General features: G+C 58.4%; 1 protein-coding gene across 1 annotated transcript in view; it reads left to right on the top strand.

Moving 5' to 3' along the window:
- FGD3 (FYVE, RhoGEF and PH domain containing 3) overlaps nucleotides 1-15,667 on the top strand; it is a 30,434-nt gene continuing 14,767 nt past the window's right edge. The window contains exons 1-6 of the mRNA XM_025423664.3: nucleotides 1-159; nucleotides 6,136-6,287; nucleotides 6,945-7,482; nucleotides 11,532-11,621; nucleotides 12,119-12,255; nucleotides 13,764-13,920. Coding sequence (XP_025279449.1) covers nucleotides 7,003-7,482; nucleotides 11,532-11,621; nucleotides 12,119-12,255; nucleotides 13,764-13,920 — 864 coding nt within the window. The 5' untranslated portion in view covers nucleotides 1-159; nucleotides 6,136-6,287; nucleotides 6,945-7,002. The remainder of the gene's footprint in view (nucleotides 160-6,135; nucleotides 6,288-6,944; nucleotides 7,483-11,531; nucleotides 11,622-12,118; nucleotides 12,256-13,763; nucleotides 13,921-15,667) is intronic.

The raw sequence follows: 15,667 nt of genomic DNA, 5'->3' as shown, positions 1-15,667 counted from the left end.
AGGAGGCAGCTTGGGGAACCAGTGAGCTGGGGCGTGTGACGCTGCGGAAATGCGAAGGCACAGTCCTTGGTGGCCCGTCTTGCAAAACCAGCAAAAGGAAGTTGTGTTTTGCTGCTGCCTGAAGTCCGCACAGAGCAGAAGCACGCCCTCAGAGGGCAGGTGAGTGGAGCTGGCCCCGGGGTCTCTGCCGGCCCTGCCAGGGTCCCCGCTCGGGTGGGGGGCATTCAGAGCAGGTGCAGCTTGCGGGTGGCTGCTCCATGGTGGGAAGCATGTGCTGCTGCATGGCAGTGGGTCTGTCCTTTGCCTCTCAGGTGCCCCTGCCAGCACCTGGTGGGCCACATCCAGCGGCAGGCATGCCATCTGCCGGGACAGCGCTGGGTGTTGTCTAGGGCACCTGAGACTCCTGCTAAAGTGAATTGAGGTTGGGAGAGGCCCAGCCTATGCACCTGCCACCGAATCCCTGGGTGTTGTCCTGGGGAGGAAGGGTGACTGGTCTGCACAGTTCCTGGGGGGCCAGGCCTTCCCACAGAATGTGGCTCTGGAAGGTTCCCCCAAAATCTGCAGTTTGGACACTGGCAGAGCTGGGATTTGGTGGTGCTACTGGGGAGTGGGATCCCGGTGCCGCGACTCCGGGCAGGGGATGGGGGGACGCCACGGGTGGCAGTGTGGGGAGCCGGATGCCGCTGTGCTTGTGCAGAGCAGGGCTGTGTTCTGGGCCCCGGAGCACCCGGTTCCCTGGACCCTCGGGGCCTGCAGTTGCCCGGCCAACTCCTGGGCCAGGCCTGAAGAAGACGAGACCCAGGAGCCCTGGGTCTTGACCTATCAGCTGCCCCACTGCACCCAATGCCAACCTCCAGAGCCTGACAGCTTACTGGGGCCGGGCAGGGCGGTGCACAGGGAGGAAGTGGTTTGTTTCCAGCTGGGGGTTTGCAGGAGGCCAGAGGCCCTGGTTCCGCTCCTCCGGCTTATTGTCTGTCTCCCCACAACGACCAGGGGCCCCTGAAGCTGTATGGGACCATGTGCTCTGACTCTCAGTTGGTCTCAGTGGCCACAGCTCAGATGGGGGTGCTGACAGAGGCCTTGAGGACACCTGGGCCCTTGCTGCCTTGAGCCCCTCAAGAGCCCAGGGGTGGAGATGTCCCTGGACTCAGAACAGTGACTGTAATGCACCAACTGGGAGTGCCCCCCCATCCTCCACACCTGTCCTAGGTGGGCTCTCATGACCCCCAGTGACCCATGAGGAGAGTTAGGCACCTGAGAAATGGGGGTGAGTGTGGAGGTCAGACCCTAGGACACATGTGAAGCCCAGCCCTAAGTGAGGCATCACTCACCTACATGGTCCCCCAGCTGCCCATGGCTGGGAGACCCCCTGCCACCAACCCCAGTGTTCTACCGCCTTCATCCCTGGGCACACAGCCGCTTCCCACATGGCCTGGCTGATTCTCATTGGCCCTGCTCCCTGTCTGTTCCCTCTTCCTGGGACACTGTTCCCTCCAACTGGGACACATCCATCTGTCTGGGGTCCCATGTATGGTGGTAATGATTGGTCATCTCAGAGGTGGTCCCTGGGGGCTCTCATGGGCCTCCATGAAGCCCAGCTTGCCCAGGACATAGAACACTAGCCCCCTGCCAGTGTGTGGCTTTGGGAGGGTGAACCTGCTGCCTGGTGTTCCTGTCCCGCAATAACCTGGAAGGTCACTGTGCAGTCAGGTGAGGCTGCATAGAGTGAGAGTGACCCCGGGCAGGGTCCGTGTGTGTGTGGGTCCTCCCCTGGGGGCAGTGAGAGCAGACCCCCCTCCCCTGCACGGCTGCAGCACTGACCCCGGGAGTGGGGGCCAGGCTACACACCCAGAACCCTGGGCAGCGCCACCTGTGCTCGCAGCATCTCCGCTGGGAGCTGTTGTTGGGCTCTGGTCCACTCGCTTCTCTAGGTATTATAGTGGACGGTAAGCACAGGGGGAGTCCCTGGGGAGCCAGCGGTCAGCCTCGAACCCTGGCTCCCGAGCAACCCTCCCCCATGCACTTGGGCCGGACATCAGGTCCCCTGTCTTGGTTGGCCACTGTGCTGGTGACTGCGGTGCCTGTAGGTATATTCCTGCCCCAGAGTGAGGTACAATGATGCTCAGGAGTGTGCTAGTTTACGGTGATAAAACAGATTGGGGGGGGGAAGCGGGGAGCACACCTCTGTGGGAGACGGTAAAGGCGAAGCAGTGCACGTGCTCGGTTTTGCAGGCCCCCCAGGCCTGTGCGCATGTGGCCTCGGTGCCATGCAGCCTTTGTACTCTGCGGCCTTCATACACTGCACCCTGTGTGCCGTGCACTTGTGCGCCGTGCGGCCCGTGTGCCTGAGCCGGCTCCGCCGTCATGACTCCTCGCGCTGGAGCGGGTACGTTTCTGGGCTGGTGGTCCGGGAGTTTCTGCTGGGCAGCTCGGGGCACACATCATCCCACTGTGCCCTGGCGTGGCTCCCCGAGGCCTTCACGATGGAGCTGGTGACAGGGGCCTGGGAGCTCGAGGCCCGCCCGTGGCCGATGCCCATCAGCCTGGCTGTGTCTGTGTGCTGGGCTGTGGGACACGCAGGACGTGGCCAGCGGGTCTGCAGGCTGTGCTCCACCTCGGGCTTCAGGAAGGTGTGTCCATTTTACAGAGGAGGAAACTGAGGGTCTGCCAGTGCAACTGGCCTGTGGTGGTCCACCTTGTAAGTGCTGGCCGCTCAGCCCAGCGGCACAACCACCTCCCCAGATCCGCACGGGAGGACCCACCGTGGTGTCGTTCACTGCCTGGGGGTGGGGTGGGGTTGGGGGTTGGAGGTGGTGGGGGTGTCAGGGCGCACGGGGGGGACACAAAGCGGGGCACATGGGTGTGGGCTGCGATCTGTCCTCTTGCGGTCTGTGTCAGGAACCCCCCCAGGTCTGTGTCAGGTCCCTACACCCCCCAGGTCTGTGTCAGAACCCCCCCCTCCTCCAGGTCTGCATCAGGACCCCCCAGGTCTGTGTCAGGGCCAGATTTCTGGAGGGGCAGGCAGCGGGGTGGGGGGCATGTATAGAGCAGCAGGTCTGGAGGTTTCCAGGCAGCGCTGGGTGTGGGCCAAGCCTCAGCCACAGAGCGTGTTTCTGGCAGGGCCCAGGCGCTTCTGGGGGTGTGTGGGGAAAGGCAGGGTCCCCAAGGAGGTGAGTTCTGGGCGTTTTTGAGTCACTGTTGTCTTGGGTGTCATTCACACAACTTCTGAAGAGAATTTTGTAAAACCCATTCTTTTAAGCTGCTTTTTTTGTGGTAAAACACACAGGACATAAAATTTGTTGTCTAAGCCACTTAGAAGCATCCAGTTTGTTGGCATGAAGTGTGTTTGCGTGATGGTGCAGCCATCCTCACCATCCATGTCCAGAATATTCCATCTTCACAACTAAGGCTGCATCCTCATGAAGCACTAACCCCCCGACCCCCCATCCACTTCCTGTCTCTGTGATTGGACGACTCAGGCACCCCTCGTGGCATGTGTGTCTGCAACAGGCACGCAGCATCACGTCCTCAAGGCCGACCATGCTGTGGCTGCTGTCAGGGTGTCCATCCTCCTGAGGGCCGTGTCCATGTGCCCGCCATGGCCATGGGCCATGCCTGCTGCCTGCTGCCTGCTGCCGTGAATAGTGGTGCTGGGACCACGGGGGCACAGGTACCTGTTCAGCTCTCTGCTTTCAGTTCTCCTGGGAAGAAGGTGTTCTTGAGGACCAAGTGTCAGAATTCAGTCATGGAATGAAAGCAGCGTCTCTAAGGAAAGCTGTGGCTCACCTAGGAGCCCCCGGGGCAACCCAGCCTGCAGGCTGCTGCCGCATAGGCATCCCATGCCATGGTGATGATCGCTTTCTTTCCTTTTTGTTTTTCCGTAATTTCTAAGCTTTCTGAAAGGGACATGTCACTCATGCAGCTTTTGAGAGCACGTAACTTTGGGCGCTGGTATGAGCCAATGGGGCGTCCCCGTAAGCGGACACTCAGCTTTCCTGTGCTCAGCTAGCCCTGCGCCCCACCTCGCCATCTCTGTGTGCTCCCATGAACTCAGCAGACAGGACGGAGACCCCAGGCTGAGGCCTCAGGGTGAGAGCTGTGCTTCTGGAGCCTGACCCTGGGGCCAAGCAGCCCTGGGATGCAGGCCTTTCTCACAGTGCTGCAGCTTCCGGGTTGCTGCAGCCTAGGCCCCCAGCTGGGACGCTCCCTGATGTCGCCCTGTGTGTCTTTAGGCTTGTTCAGATGGCTGGCTGTGCGTAATCAGCCACTGCACTTAGTGGGGCAGACCAGCAAGCCTGCCGAGTGTCGTCGTCTAGCACAATACAGGGGCTGGCAGGTTTCTCCGGGGCTGTTGCCGGTCAGAGGGTCATGGTGTCCAAGGTGTCTTTGCTCAGGCTCACGCCTCTGGTGGCCTCAGTCTGCAGGGACCACACACAGGGTGCTGGGCGCCAGGCGGCAAGAGACGGGGATGGTGGTGGTTCCAGCAGGGGTTTCTGTGTTGTTCCTGAGGAGGGCACAGCTGGCAATAGGTGGAGTTGGGCGCTGGCCAGCCTCGGGGTCCATCTGCAGGACCATCCCTTTCTGTCTTTGGCAGCCACCAGGCGGGGCTGGGCTCCAGGTCGGGGACCAAGCATTCCTGCTGTCCCATCTGGGGGCTGCTGCACATGGAGCCCCTTAGATGGTCCATGGCACCCTGTGTCGGGGGTGAATTTGACTCTCCCAGCCTCAGTGTTGGGGCTGCTGATGCTGGGTGGCAGCAGCCTTGGTGTCAGGGGCCCAGGTTGTACCACGGTTGCCACTCACCAGGGGGTGGCAGGAGCCAGCTTCACTCATCTGGGGCAACTCAGCGCTTGTAAGGCAGGAGCCAGGGCCAGTAGAGGTGACTGAGGGCAGCTCTGTGGCTCCATGGTCACACACACTCCCAACCCCAGGATCTGGACGTGTCAGAATGAGCCTGCAGTGTCTGGCGGATCTGGCTCACAGGTGCTGGCATTCTGCAGGCCCGTGCGGTTCGGGGCAGCCTTGGCTCACTTCTCTGAAACACATCACCCACCTTGGTACCTGTAAGCGAGCATACAGTGTGTTGAGCACAGCTCCTGGCATGTGGGGTGTATGTGTGCACATGCGTGCGTCCCTGTGTTATAGAAGCACATGTGTGGGTGCGTGTGCATATGTGCGTTGCCTCCCAGAAGCCCCCTGCTCCTCTGAGCCATGTGGAGGGCGAGCAGGAATGGGGCTGGCCTTCCCTGCTGCTGACCTTGGCTTTGAAGGGCAGTGGGGAGAAAAGGCCTCGGGCTGCATCCTGTGGCTTCCTGAATCAGGCCAGGGCAGTGGTCTCTGCTGCTGCCCCCACACTCCGCTCCCCGGGGACGTCTTCATGTGGGGCCTTGGGCTTTCCCTTCTGGCTGAGTAGGTTCTGCTGTCCTGGGAAGGACAGTGGTCATGGTGCACAGTCTCCAGGGGCAGGCTGCACCCGCTCGGGATGGGAATACCCAGGGGGCACCCGCGCTGCTAGACCTCCCCAGGCTGTGTGCCTGCCACCTGGGCTCTGCCTGGACCCGTCCCTTTTGTAAATGTGGCACCTGGGGAACATCCCCCTGCCAGGTTGGCCCAGAGCAGCTTGGCCACATGAGATGCGAGTGGTGTGGCAGGTGTCATGGGCGGAGCAGGGGCCCAGAGTGTCCTGCCCATGACACCTTTACAGTTTTGTGTGGGGGCGTGAGGGGCTGTGTCCCCATCACTGCTGCTTTAGCCTGTTTCTCGAGGGCGGAGGGGTGTGTGTGGCGAGGCTGCTGGCTGCGGGGCGATTGTGGATGTGAGCCCTGGGCACCCATGTTGGGAGGTGTCAGGTGGGTGCTTGGCGTGGCTGGGTGGTGACCCCTGGCTCTCTGCACCCTGGTGAGACCTGGCCTCCCAGTGTGGGTGCCTCGGGTGGGGCGGTCGGTGGTGGCCCGGAGGTTCGGGCATGGCTGCTGCCCCGCTGCCCTGCTGCCCTGCTGCCCTCACGGTGGCCTGCGCGGGGCTGGCCGGGCGGGGCGGGGCCGCGGAGCTGCCTTCCACCCCCGCCTTGAGAGCTGGCCTGGCGCCTGGCACTGCGGTGGAGGCAGCTTTCGAGCTCCTGCCGTGTTGTTTCAGGACCCCTGTTGCAGACCTGCTGGGCAGGAAGGAGATTTTCAGCCAACCTCCCAGCCCGGCTGACGCTCACGGCCCGAGGCGGCCAACCCACACCCCGGACACAGCCAGTGGGGAGCCAGGCGCAGAGCCCTCCCTGGAGATCTGGGCATCAGGTGAGGGGGCCAAAGGGAGATTCCAGGGAATGTCCATCTCTCCTGGCCGGGTGCCCCCTCCCCCCACCCTGACTCCTGACTAGACTCCTCTCCCCTCCCCTCCCTTCTCCTCCCCTCTCCTCTCCTTGGGCAGGGCCGGGGGAGGGGGTGGGCAGTGGAAGCAACGAGGGGCTCCAGGGCTCTTCGGAGGGGGTAGTAATCTGGGGCACAGCCCTGGCCTCCCTGGTCCAGGTCTGTGGACAGTGGCAGGTCACAGTGATGGTGAGGAGGGCCCCTCAGGACCACCTCCTGGGGTGCGGAGCCCCCAGTGACCTGACCCACTGTGCTCACAGCAGTTGTTGTGCATGTAGTTTAAATGTGTTGAGCAGCAGGTGGCTTCACATTATGGGATTCCTTCCCTTGCTCGTTCCTTTCTTTTTGTCTCTTGACTTTTTTTCTTTTTTTTGTTTTTAATTTAACATGGAAGAAATTTATTTTTCAAATAAGATGCTTTTCATTGTCCTTCCCCAAGAGCCTGTCTGGGCAGGACTCCCTGGAGCCCTGTGGGCTGTTCCCTCCATGCACAGCCCCTCCCACTCCCACCTTTCCCTGGGGGGCACATTTTGGGGGACTGGTCCCAGCCTGGCCAGCCCTGACTCTGCTCATTCCTCCCCACAGGAAGCCTGCCCCCCGCCCTGCCAGCTCCCCACGGGGCCCTAGGAGTTCAGCTCTGAGGATGGAGTCAGAAGGGACGTCCTCAACAACCCATGCTCCCGGTGCTGTCCTGGGGGAGCCAGATGCTGGGCCTGGCTGTGCATCCCTGGAGCTCCCGAGGGCCGACCCAGGGAAGCTCCAAGGACTGCCACTCGGGCCGAGAGCCCATGGCAAGGACCCTGACCTTGGGAGCCCTGGCACCCCAACCACCTCAGGGGACGGCCCCCTGGACCTAGGGCCCTCGGGGGGGCCCAACGGTGGTGCTAAGCTCCCTAACCGGGACAGCGGGATTGACAGCCCATCGTGCAGTGTGGTCAGTGAGCAGTTCCCCTGTGAGGAGGGTGGCGAGGCCAGCCGGGGCCCTGCAGTCCTGGGCCACCTGGAGGCAGCCCCAGAAGGCGAGGCCGTGCGGGAGGCGGCCGATAGCAATGTGGGCGAAGGTAACGGTGAGGAGCCCGACCCCAAGAGCAGCCCCCTGAGGGCCCCTGTGGACCCAGTCAAGGTAGGCCGCCCTCCTGTCCTGGGGTGGCCTGGGCTCCTCTCAGGGGTTGTGATGTTGTGGTTGCATCAGCTGCACCTGGTTTCAGTAACAGGTGTACATCAGCACACTGGAGAGGCCTGGCAGCTGGGTGGCAGAGAGGGCAGGGCCTTGGCCCCTCAGGCAATGACCTCACTCCCAAGCCTGGGTGACCGTCCCCACGGTGCCCCAGCCCTGGCGGCCGTGGGGGTAGAGGTCAGTGCTCACAGAACTACCACCACGCGCTCCACGGTGCTGGCCACCCACCTCACAGAGCCCCTGTGAGGAAGGCAGCATGAGTGTCACCTGTGTCAGGGACACGGATCCACAGGGTCGCTAGGGGGCGTGACGGGCAGGAAGGGAGCCCGGGCAGGGGTGAGCCCTGAGCAGAGGGCCCAGGAAGCAGGTGTATCCACGGCATGGCAGGTCTGTTGTGGGAGAGCCCGTGTGCATCCCAGCAGCATCTGGGCTCTGCCCTGGGACACGTGGGGATGGAAACGAGGCAGAGGGCTGCGGCCCAGACACCCCCTGTGCACAGGGAGCATGGGTAAGTGACCAGCTCCCATGAGAGGCACATGAGACACCAGACCTGCTGGCCCTGATGAGATGGTCCTTGCTAAAGTGCACGGGGCAGAAGACAGGCCTGGAGGACACACCGTTGGGGGGCAGGTGGGAGCCATGTCCTAAAGCCGTGGCTTTGTTATATCCGGGTGCAGTAACACCAACAGATGAGATGAAGGCCAGCGAAGGGGTAGTTTCTGACTTACAGCCCGCAGGAAGAGAGGTGGGCCTGGACCCAGGGCCACACGGGGAGGACCAGTGGGTCAGGGGGTAGAGGGGGTGGGAATTGTTAGCGAGAGTCTGTCTCATGGTTTCTGGGGGAAGGAGCAGGCAAAGCAGGGTGAGCAGGTTTAGGATCGGCTTGAATGACTTGAGCTGCAGGGAGCCGTCCCAGGTGTGATGCCTGGGGCTGGGTGACCAAGGCAGGGGACCTGGGCGAGCCCATGGAGGTGCCCGCCATGCTCTTTGGGGCTGGTAGCATAAGAGGCACAGTATGTGGTCCTTTACATCTCTAGGACTCAGCCGACCCTGGGGGCACCCTCCCTCCAGCGTCAGCGAAGTCCCAAGATGTGCAGACATCCTGCAACACGGAAGCCAGTTGATGTGGCTTCTATGGGCCACACCACTTGTGACGCTCAAGGTGTGGCCCTGGGGGCTCCGCGGGCCACCCTGATCTCCAGGTGGTGGGGGCCGGTGCACACCCAGGCCCACCTCCCATCCTGCCCACATGGGCTCTGCGGAAGGCCCGGTCTCCACGTCTGAGACACGGAAATGCCTGCACTTGTGGGTTCGTCTGTCTTCCCCATCACATGCCGGCCCGTCCTCGTCCTCGGGGATCCTGTGCCTGCCGTCCCCCACCCAGTGGTGTGAGATCGTGCTCCTGTGGGAAGTTAGCCCTCGTCATGCGAGGAGGTCCCGGCCACTGCTGTTTCTGTTGCAGAAGGACACTGAGTCTTGTCAGATGCTGCTTCGGCATAGATTCAGGTTGTCATGAGGGTTTCTTACTGTGTGTCGAGTCCTGGAATAAACCTCCCTGCGGCGTGGGGTCCCATCGTGTCAGGACATCCACGTCAGTGAGTGTCAGGGTCGCCTGTCCCCAGTTTCCCTGTGAGCCATCTGCCCACTGGCCTCACCGAGCTCAGACATGTCTCTCCTCCTTGATGCTTTGGAACATTAGAGAAAGACTGGTATTTTCCCGTGAAGCCACGTGGTCCTGGGCTTTTCTGTGTTGGAAAGTTTTTTATTGCTTATTCAATCCACTTATTTTTGCTCCTTCAGATTTCCTGTTTCTTCACTTCTTCATCTTGGTGCCTTTCTAGGAATTTATCCGTTTGGACCGTCTGATTTGTTGGAGTGTAATTGTTCACGTTGGTCTCTCATGACCCTTTTTATTTCTGTGGTGTCGCTTGTAATGTTTCATTTTTTATTTCTAACACTACTTATTTGAGGCTTTTCTATTTCTTAGTTAATTTAGCTAAGGGTTTGTGAATTTTGTTGGTCTTTTCGAGAAATGACCCTTAGTTTTGATTATTTTTTCCATTGTTTTTCTGTTCTCTGTTTCATTTATCTGTGATCTGATCTCTGTTGTTTCCTTCCTTCTGCCTGCTTTGGGTCTGGTGTGTTCTCTTGATGTGTAAAATTAGGGTGTTGGTTTGAGATCTCTCTTCCTTTTTCACACACACATTTACAGCTACAAACAAACAAATGTCCCTCCTCCTCCAGCCTTTGCTGTATTCCACAAGTTGTGGTGTTTGTGTTTTCATTTTCACTTCAGGCTGTTTTCTGTTTTCCTTTGTGACTTCTTTGCCACTTATTTAAGACCGTGTTGTTTGATTTCTACCTCTGCGTGGCTTTCCTGCTTTTTCTTGGGCTGTTAATTTCTAATTCCATTCTCAGTGATTGGAAAAGATATTTTATATGATTTCGGTCTTAGGTTCATTGGTGTTTGTTTTGTAGCCTTATATGAAGAGGGTCATGGAGAATATCCCCTGTGTGCATTCTGTGGTTGGGCAGAGGGTGTTGGTCTGTGTGGTGGATGGTGCCACCTACACCCTGTTTCCTTAGGATTCTGTCTGCAGGACCTGTCCAGGCTTGGAAGTACAGGACTGAGGTCTCCTGGGACTCCCTTCAACTCTATCAAAATTCACTTCACATATTTAGGAACTGTGAGCTTTGGTGCATAGAATATTGGTTTAAACTTTTAAAAAAGCTTTTTATTAATTTAAGTCATCTCTACACCCAACATGGGGCTCAAACTCACCACCCTGAGATCAAGAGTCCTGCACTCTTCTGACAGAGCCAGCAGGCGGCCCTGGTGTGTTTGTATTTGTAACTGTTCTACCTTCTCAGAGAGCTGGTCCTTTTTATCATTGTGTGATGCTCCTTGCTTCTGGTAGTCTGTGCTGCCTGGTGCCTCTCTCCTGGCCTCCCTTCGCATGGTGGGTCTTCCCACCCTCCCACTTCCAGCCTGTGTGTCCCTAAGTCTAAAGTGAGTGTCTTGTGGACAGCACACCGTTGGCTGCTGTTCTTTCAATCCATCCAGCCAGTCCTTACCTCTTGATGAGAGAGTTTGATCCATTTACATTTAAAGTAACGACTGTTGGGGAGACCATTGCCATTTTGATCATTGTTTTCTGCATGTCTCGTGGGTTTGTTTGTTTTTTTTTTTTTTTGGCTGTTTCTTAGTGTCTCCCTTAGTTATCACTGTTTTTGTGAAGCTACATTTTGATTCCCTTCTCGTTGCCTGTTGTGTATATCCTATAGATATTTTCCTAATGGTTACCATTGAAATTACTTAAAACACCTTAAAGGTGGAGCATCCTACTCTAAACTGTACCTGCATAATGTCTGCTCTCACTCGCAGCAGGCCTGTTTCCATGGCTTTCAAACTCGGGCTCAGGTCAGGTGCTCCCAGTTGGGCCACAGGCCACATAGAAGCTGATGGCCCCTTGGGCGGTCCCTCGATGTGCCGGGGTGCAGGATGCATGGCTCACAGCCTCATGTCCATCCAGAATGGGACCTCCCGCGCGAGGACTTCAGCATGTGCCATGCGGTGCTGCCCGGGGTGGGGGGAACACAGAGACGTACCCGTTGCTGTTGGTTTTCCCATTTTACAGTGACATGGATCAGTGGCTTCTCAGCTGTCTCTGGAGTTCTCACTGGGACGCTCTGGTCCATATGTTGTTAGCGCCACGTCTCTAGGGAAGGAGGGCCTGTAGCTTTCTGAGTGGCTGTCTTGCTGACAGGCCACAAACCACTTTTTTTTTTTGATGTGGCTGCTGCAGCTGCTCTGTGGTCAAGGTCTCAGGAGGGCAGGGTTGTCTCTGGAATGCAGAGGCTTTGGGGGGATTAGTGGGAGCTGTGGGAACTGAGTCCCTGCTCCAGGGCGTGTGGCCTGCTCTGCCCTGCAGGCCCCCTGGTCGCCCTGGTACCAACCCCACCTCCCCGGGGACCTGTGGTTCCTGTCTCTGCAGTGTCCCAAGTCCCAGAAGCTGCTCCACATTGCCCAGGAGCTCCTGCACACCGAGGAGACGTACGTGAAGCGGCTGCACCTGCTGGACCAGGTAGCCCGCATGGGGGTTCTCACCTTTGTGCACGTGTAGCACTGCCTGGGCCTTACAGCTGGAGGATGGATGACTTGTCATGCAGCCATGCGTCTCTTCCAAACCACCCCCCTTTGCTGTCTGAGCCTGGGGCTGGGGGCAAAGGTCTTGGGCTAGAGTCTCCCTGTCCCCTAGCAGTCTGGGGTTCATGAGCCGAGTTCTGCAAGGCGTTGCTTCTGTCTGTAGCTCACAGAATGGAAGAAAGGAAATCAGGACCCTCCGGTTCCTGTGAGCGGTGGGTGGAGGCAGCTGGGCTGTCCCAGTCAGGTCAGCGAGGACCGCGTGTATAGACATAAGTGCGCTCGCTGTAAAACCGTAGCTGTGAGCCAGTTTGATGAAGCAGAGGTTCGTTAAGAAAACGGGAGGCCGCAGCAGCCTCTGCCGAGCCCCTCACCCCAGCGACGGCAGCTGTGGCGGCTCCCGTCTTAGCGCCTCTCTGCGGGCCTCTGCATACCCAGGTTTTCTGCGCCCAGCTGGTGGAAGCAGGCATTCCATCGGAGGTCACCACAGGCATCTTCTCCAACATCTCCTCCATCTATCGCTTCCATGGGCACTTCCTCCTGCCTGAGCTGCAGACGCGGATAACACAGGAGTGGTGAGTGTGGCTCCTGGTCCCCAGGAACGAACGGGCCGAGGGTCCCGGTGACCTTGGCCCAGCAACCGTGTGGGATTCTCAGGGCCAGCGGCCTCGAAGTCTGGGCTTTGTGTGCCTGAGAGACAGGCGGGCGTGTGAGGCCGGTCTCGCCATGCCCCGGCCTTCCCTGTGCAGTTCTGGGCCAGCCCTGACCCGTTTCTCCCGTCCCCGTGCCTTCGCTTCTTCCACCTGCACTTCAAAGTGACTTCAATACCCCCTCAGGCTCTATGGGATCTGTGAACTCCAAACAGCAGGGAAACTGTGCTGGCAGGCTCCTCTTCTCTCCTTGTGTATTCTCCTCTTTTGCTTTAAAAAATGAGATGCTCCCCTTCTCAGGGCACCTTGGCTCCTTGGGCTGCCCCCAGGGGGCTGTCCTTCTGTCCCTCTGCCATGGTCATTTATTCTTAGCAGAGGGCCAACTTGACTGAGGATAGTAAGACCTCATGGACATGGCCCTTGCCCTGCTGTTCAGCCCATGCACTTCTCCCGTAATTGCTGGTGCTGCGGCTTTGCTTCGGGGTCTCTGCTGGAACCTCTCATCTCCAGCCTGGCTTGAGCTGGGGTGTTGGGAGCATTGGGAACTCAGCCCACTGGGGTCTCCAGCTGCAGCCAGGCCAGTAGAGCACAGAGGCCAGGGGCTTGCGAGGCTCCACAGGCATCCCTGTCAGGTTGTGGATCTTAGTGAGGAGCACACTCCACCCGCAGAGCCAGTTACCCAGTGTCCTAAAGGCCGTTGGAGTAAAGCCACAGCCAGACAGACCACTGTCCACACTTGCTGAAAACGAGTTTTGTCCTCAAGGCCTAAGAGAGGCTCCTGGTGCACAGACGCCCGTGGGGCTGCTCCCGTCCCCCAGGGAAGGAGCCAGGGAGGGATGCCCACCCATCTTCCAGGGATATCCACCAGCGCAATAGCTTTGTGCACTTGCTTGCTTTTTGATGATTTCTCTAGGGTCACTTCCCCTTTGAACTGTGCTTAAAGTCAGAAACTATTGGTTTACCATTTTTATGCTTCTTGACATTTATTTTCAAATTCCTTTCTGCACTGTTTTTGGTACCGCACAGCTGCTTTCCCATGACGTTGCCAGTGTCCACTCGTCCCATTCTTCCTGAAATTTGCTCATCTAAGGGCACATGGGGTCTCATGGACTCTCTCTGATGAGTGGCCTGTCATTTGAGCATCCCCTCCCCACTGGCACCCCTGGTCTGGAGCAGCAGTCCTATGCCTGTGTGGTTGGAGGGCCACGTGATCTTCTGGTTTATCCCCATGTCACATGCAGTGTCCCACCCTGCACAGTAGAGGGGAGGAAAGGAAGGCTCAGAGAGGGTGACCAGTGTGCCCACCATCACACAGCGCTGGGACTTGTGCACTTGCCCCACGGACTCAGGGTGAAGTCCCTGTCCCACACAAAGCCCGGACTTTGAGGCCACTGGCCCAAGCCATTTCTCTGATGTCCTCTCCTCCCCCGAAGGGACACAAACCCCCGGCTCGGGGACATCCTGCAGAAGCTGGCCCCATTCCTCAAGATGTATGGCGAGTATGTCAAGAACTTTGACCGGGCCGTGGAGCTGGTGAGCACCTGGACCCAGCGCTCACCACTGTTTAAGGACATTGTGCAGAGCATCCAGGTAGGGCAGCCCCACTGGCTGCACGGGATGCGTTTGGGTCGTGTCCTAGCAACATGGTGGCTTGTGCCCAGAGGCTCTGCTGAGTCCCTCAGGGTCGTTGCACAGGAGGGTATGTGGTCTGTGCCACACTGTTGTCGGGTGGCGTCTGGATTCCAACGCCCTGCCTCTCTCCTCCCTCCAGTGCCAGGGACCCCGGGAGGCCGAGCTGGCCTCACCCCCCTTCTTTCTCTCTTCCTGCAAACAGCCCCTTCTCGTCCCTTCAGCGTCACTCTTTCTTATCCGTTTGCCAGGTTCTTGTGTGTTAGGAATGCCTTCTGTCACCTGTCCTGTACCTTATGAGTTATCTTCCTTATCAGTCTTTTATTTTTTTTAATTTTATTTATGATATTGGCCAGAGTTTTTGGTTTTTAAGTAGAAACATTTGCCAGTTTTTTTGTAAAATAGTGCTTTAAAAAATCTTCAAAATAATGCTTATAAATGCATTTTTTTAATGTTAAGGCTTCATGTTAAAAGATTAGAATTGGTGTTCCAGAACAGTCTCCAGGTGGGTTGTGGGATGAGGTAGGAATCCTGTTTACCCTGAGCATGGCGTGTGAACATCACACAGTGCCTCTGTGCACACGTTCACGCATGTTCCTCCATGACTGTCTGTGTTTTCCCCAGATCCTGTGGCCATTGGGTCACTGTGACTTCCTAGTGTAGAGTCCTAGATGCCCCCTGCATTCCTCAGCACCCCATCCCTACCCAGAGAGGACAGTTCTGACACTGAGCCCTTCCTCCCTGGAGCACCCTCACCCCTAGTCTGGGCCTCTCTAGCCTCCCAGGCTGTGCCCGCAGCCATCCCCGCAGCCCTGAGTGACCAACAGGAACTGGGAGCTCGTACTGCTCGGTCTGCGGGGTCTGCGGCCAGGTGGTGGGCCAGCACCATTGGCAGGAGCGTCGGGAGGCGGGAGGTGCAGGCAGGCGTAGGTGTGATGGTTGTGCACTCCACTAGGGCAAGTTGCACCATGGTTTCCTCTCCCAGGAAGCATGTGTTCCCCCCATGGTCGCAGGAAGTTTCTTGCAGAAGTTTCTTGCAGGGAGATACTTTGAAATTCTGTGGCCATCTGCTTCCTCATCACTCCTGATAGTTCTCCCCCAGGAAGGACTGTTTTTGTGATAGTTGCAGACTGTGCTGCTCTAGCCCTGGAGGGTCTAAGGCACTTGGAGCTCCTTTGAGCTGGAAGCCGCTCTGCTGTGGGCACTGAGGGGCCGTGGCAGGTGGGAAGAAGCAGAGGAGAAGCAGGAGGAGGGCGCACCTCCTTGAGCAGGCGCAGGGGGGAAGAGGGACTCTGGAAGAGGCAGGCAGGTTCTCAGCCAAGGAGCACGTGCCAGGGCATCTGCAGGAGGAGCAGCAGCAAGGACAGGGCGCCCAAGTGGGACAGTACAGAGGTGGCACGGTGGCAGTGCTGGGAGCAGCATGGGGCAGGATGTGAGGCCTGAGCGCCCACCCCTGCACTCAGGGTTGCATTGATATCAGAGCACCCAGCAGCTCTTGGAGCCTCTAGGCAGGACCGCGGGTCCCCCTGTCGGGAGAACACATGTCCAGGGAGGGAAGAGGCCCAGCCTCAAGCACCCGAGCAAGGGAGCAAGCAAGGGAACATAGGGTGGGAGGTACCCTGAGGGAAGGTGGCATTGCAAGGACTTGTTTTTCTCCTGCGAGGATGCGCATAACAACCAGTGCTGGGGGTCTGGGTCCTTGGGTTCA

Source organism: Canis lupus, chromosome 1, assembly GCF_003254725.2.
Source record: "Canis lupus dingo isolate Sandy chromosome 1, ASM325472v2, whole genome shotgun sequence".
Lineage (NCBI taxonomy): Eukaryota > Metazoa > Chordata > Mammalia > Carnivora > Canidae > Canis > Canis lupus.
The sequence above is the reverse complement of the archived record's forward strand: the minus strand, read 5'-3'. Positions and strand labels throughout refer to the sequence as shown.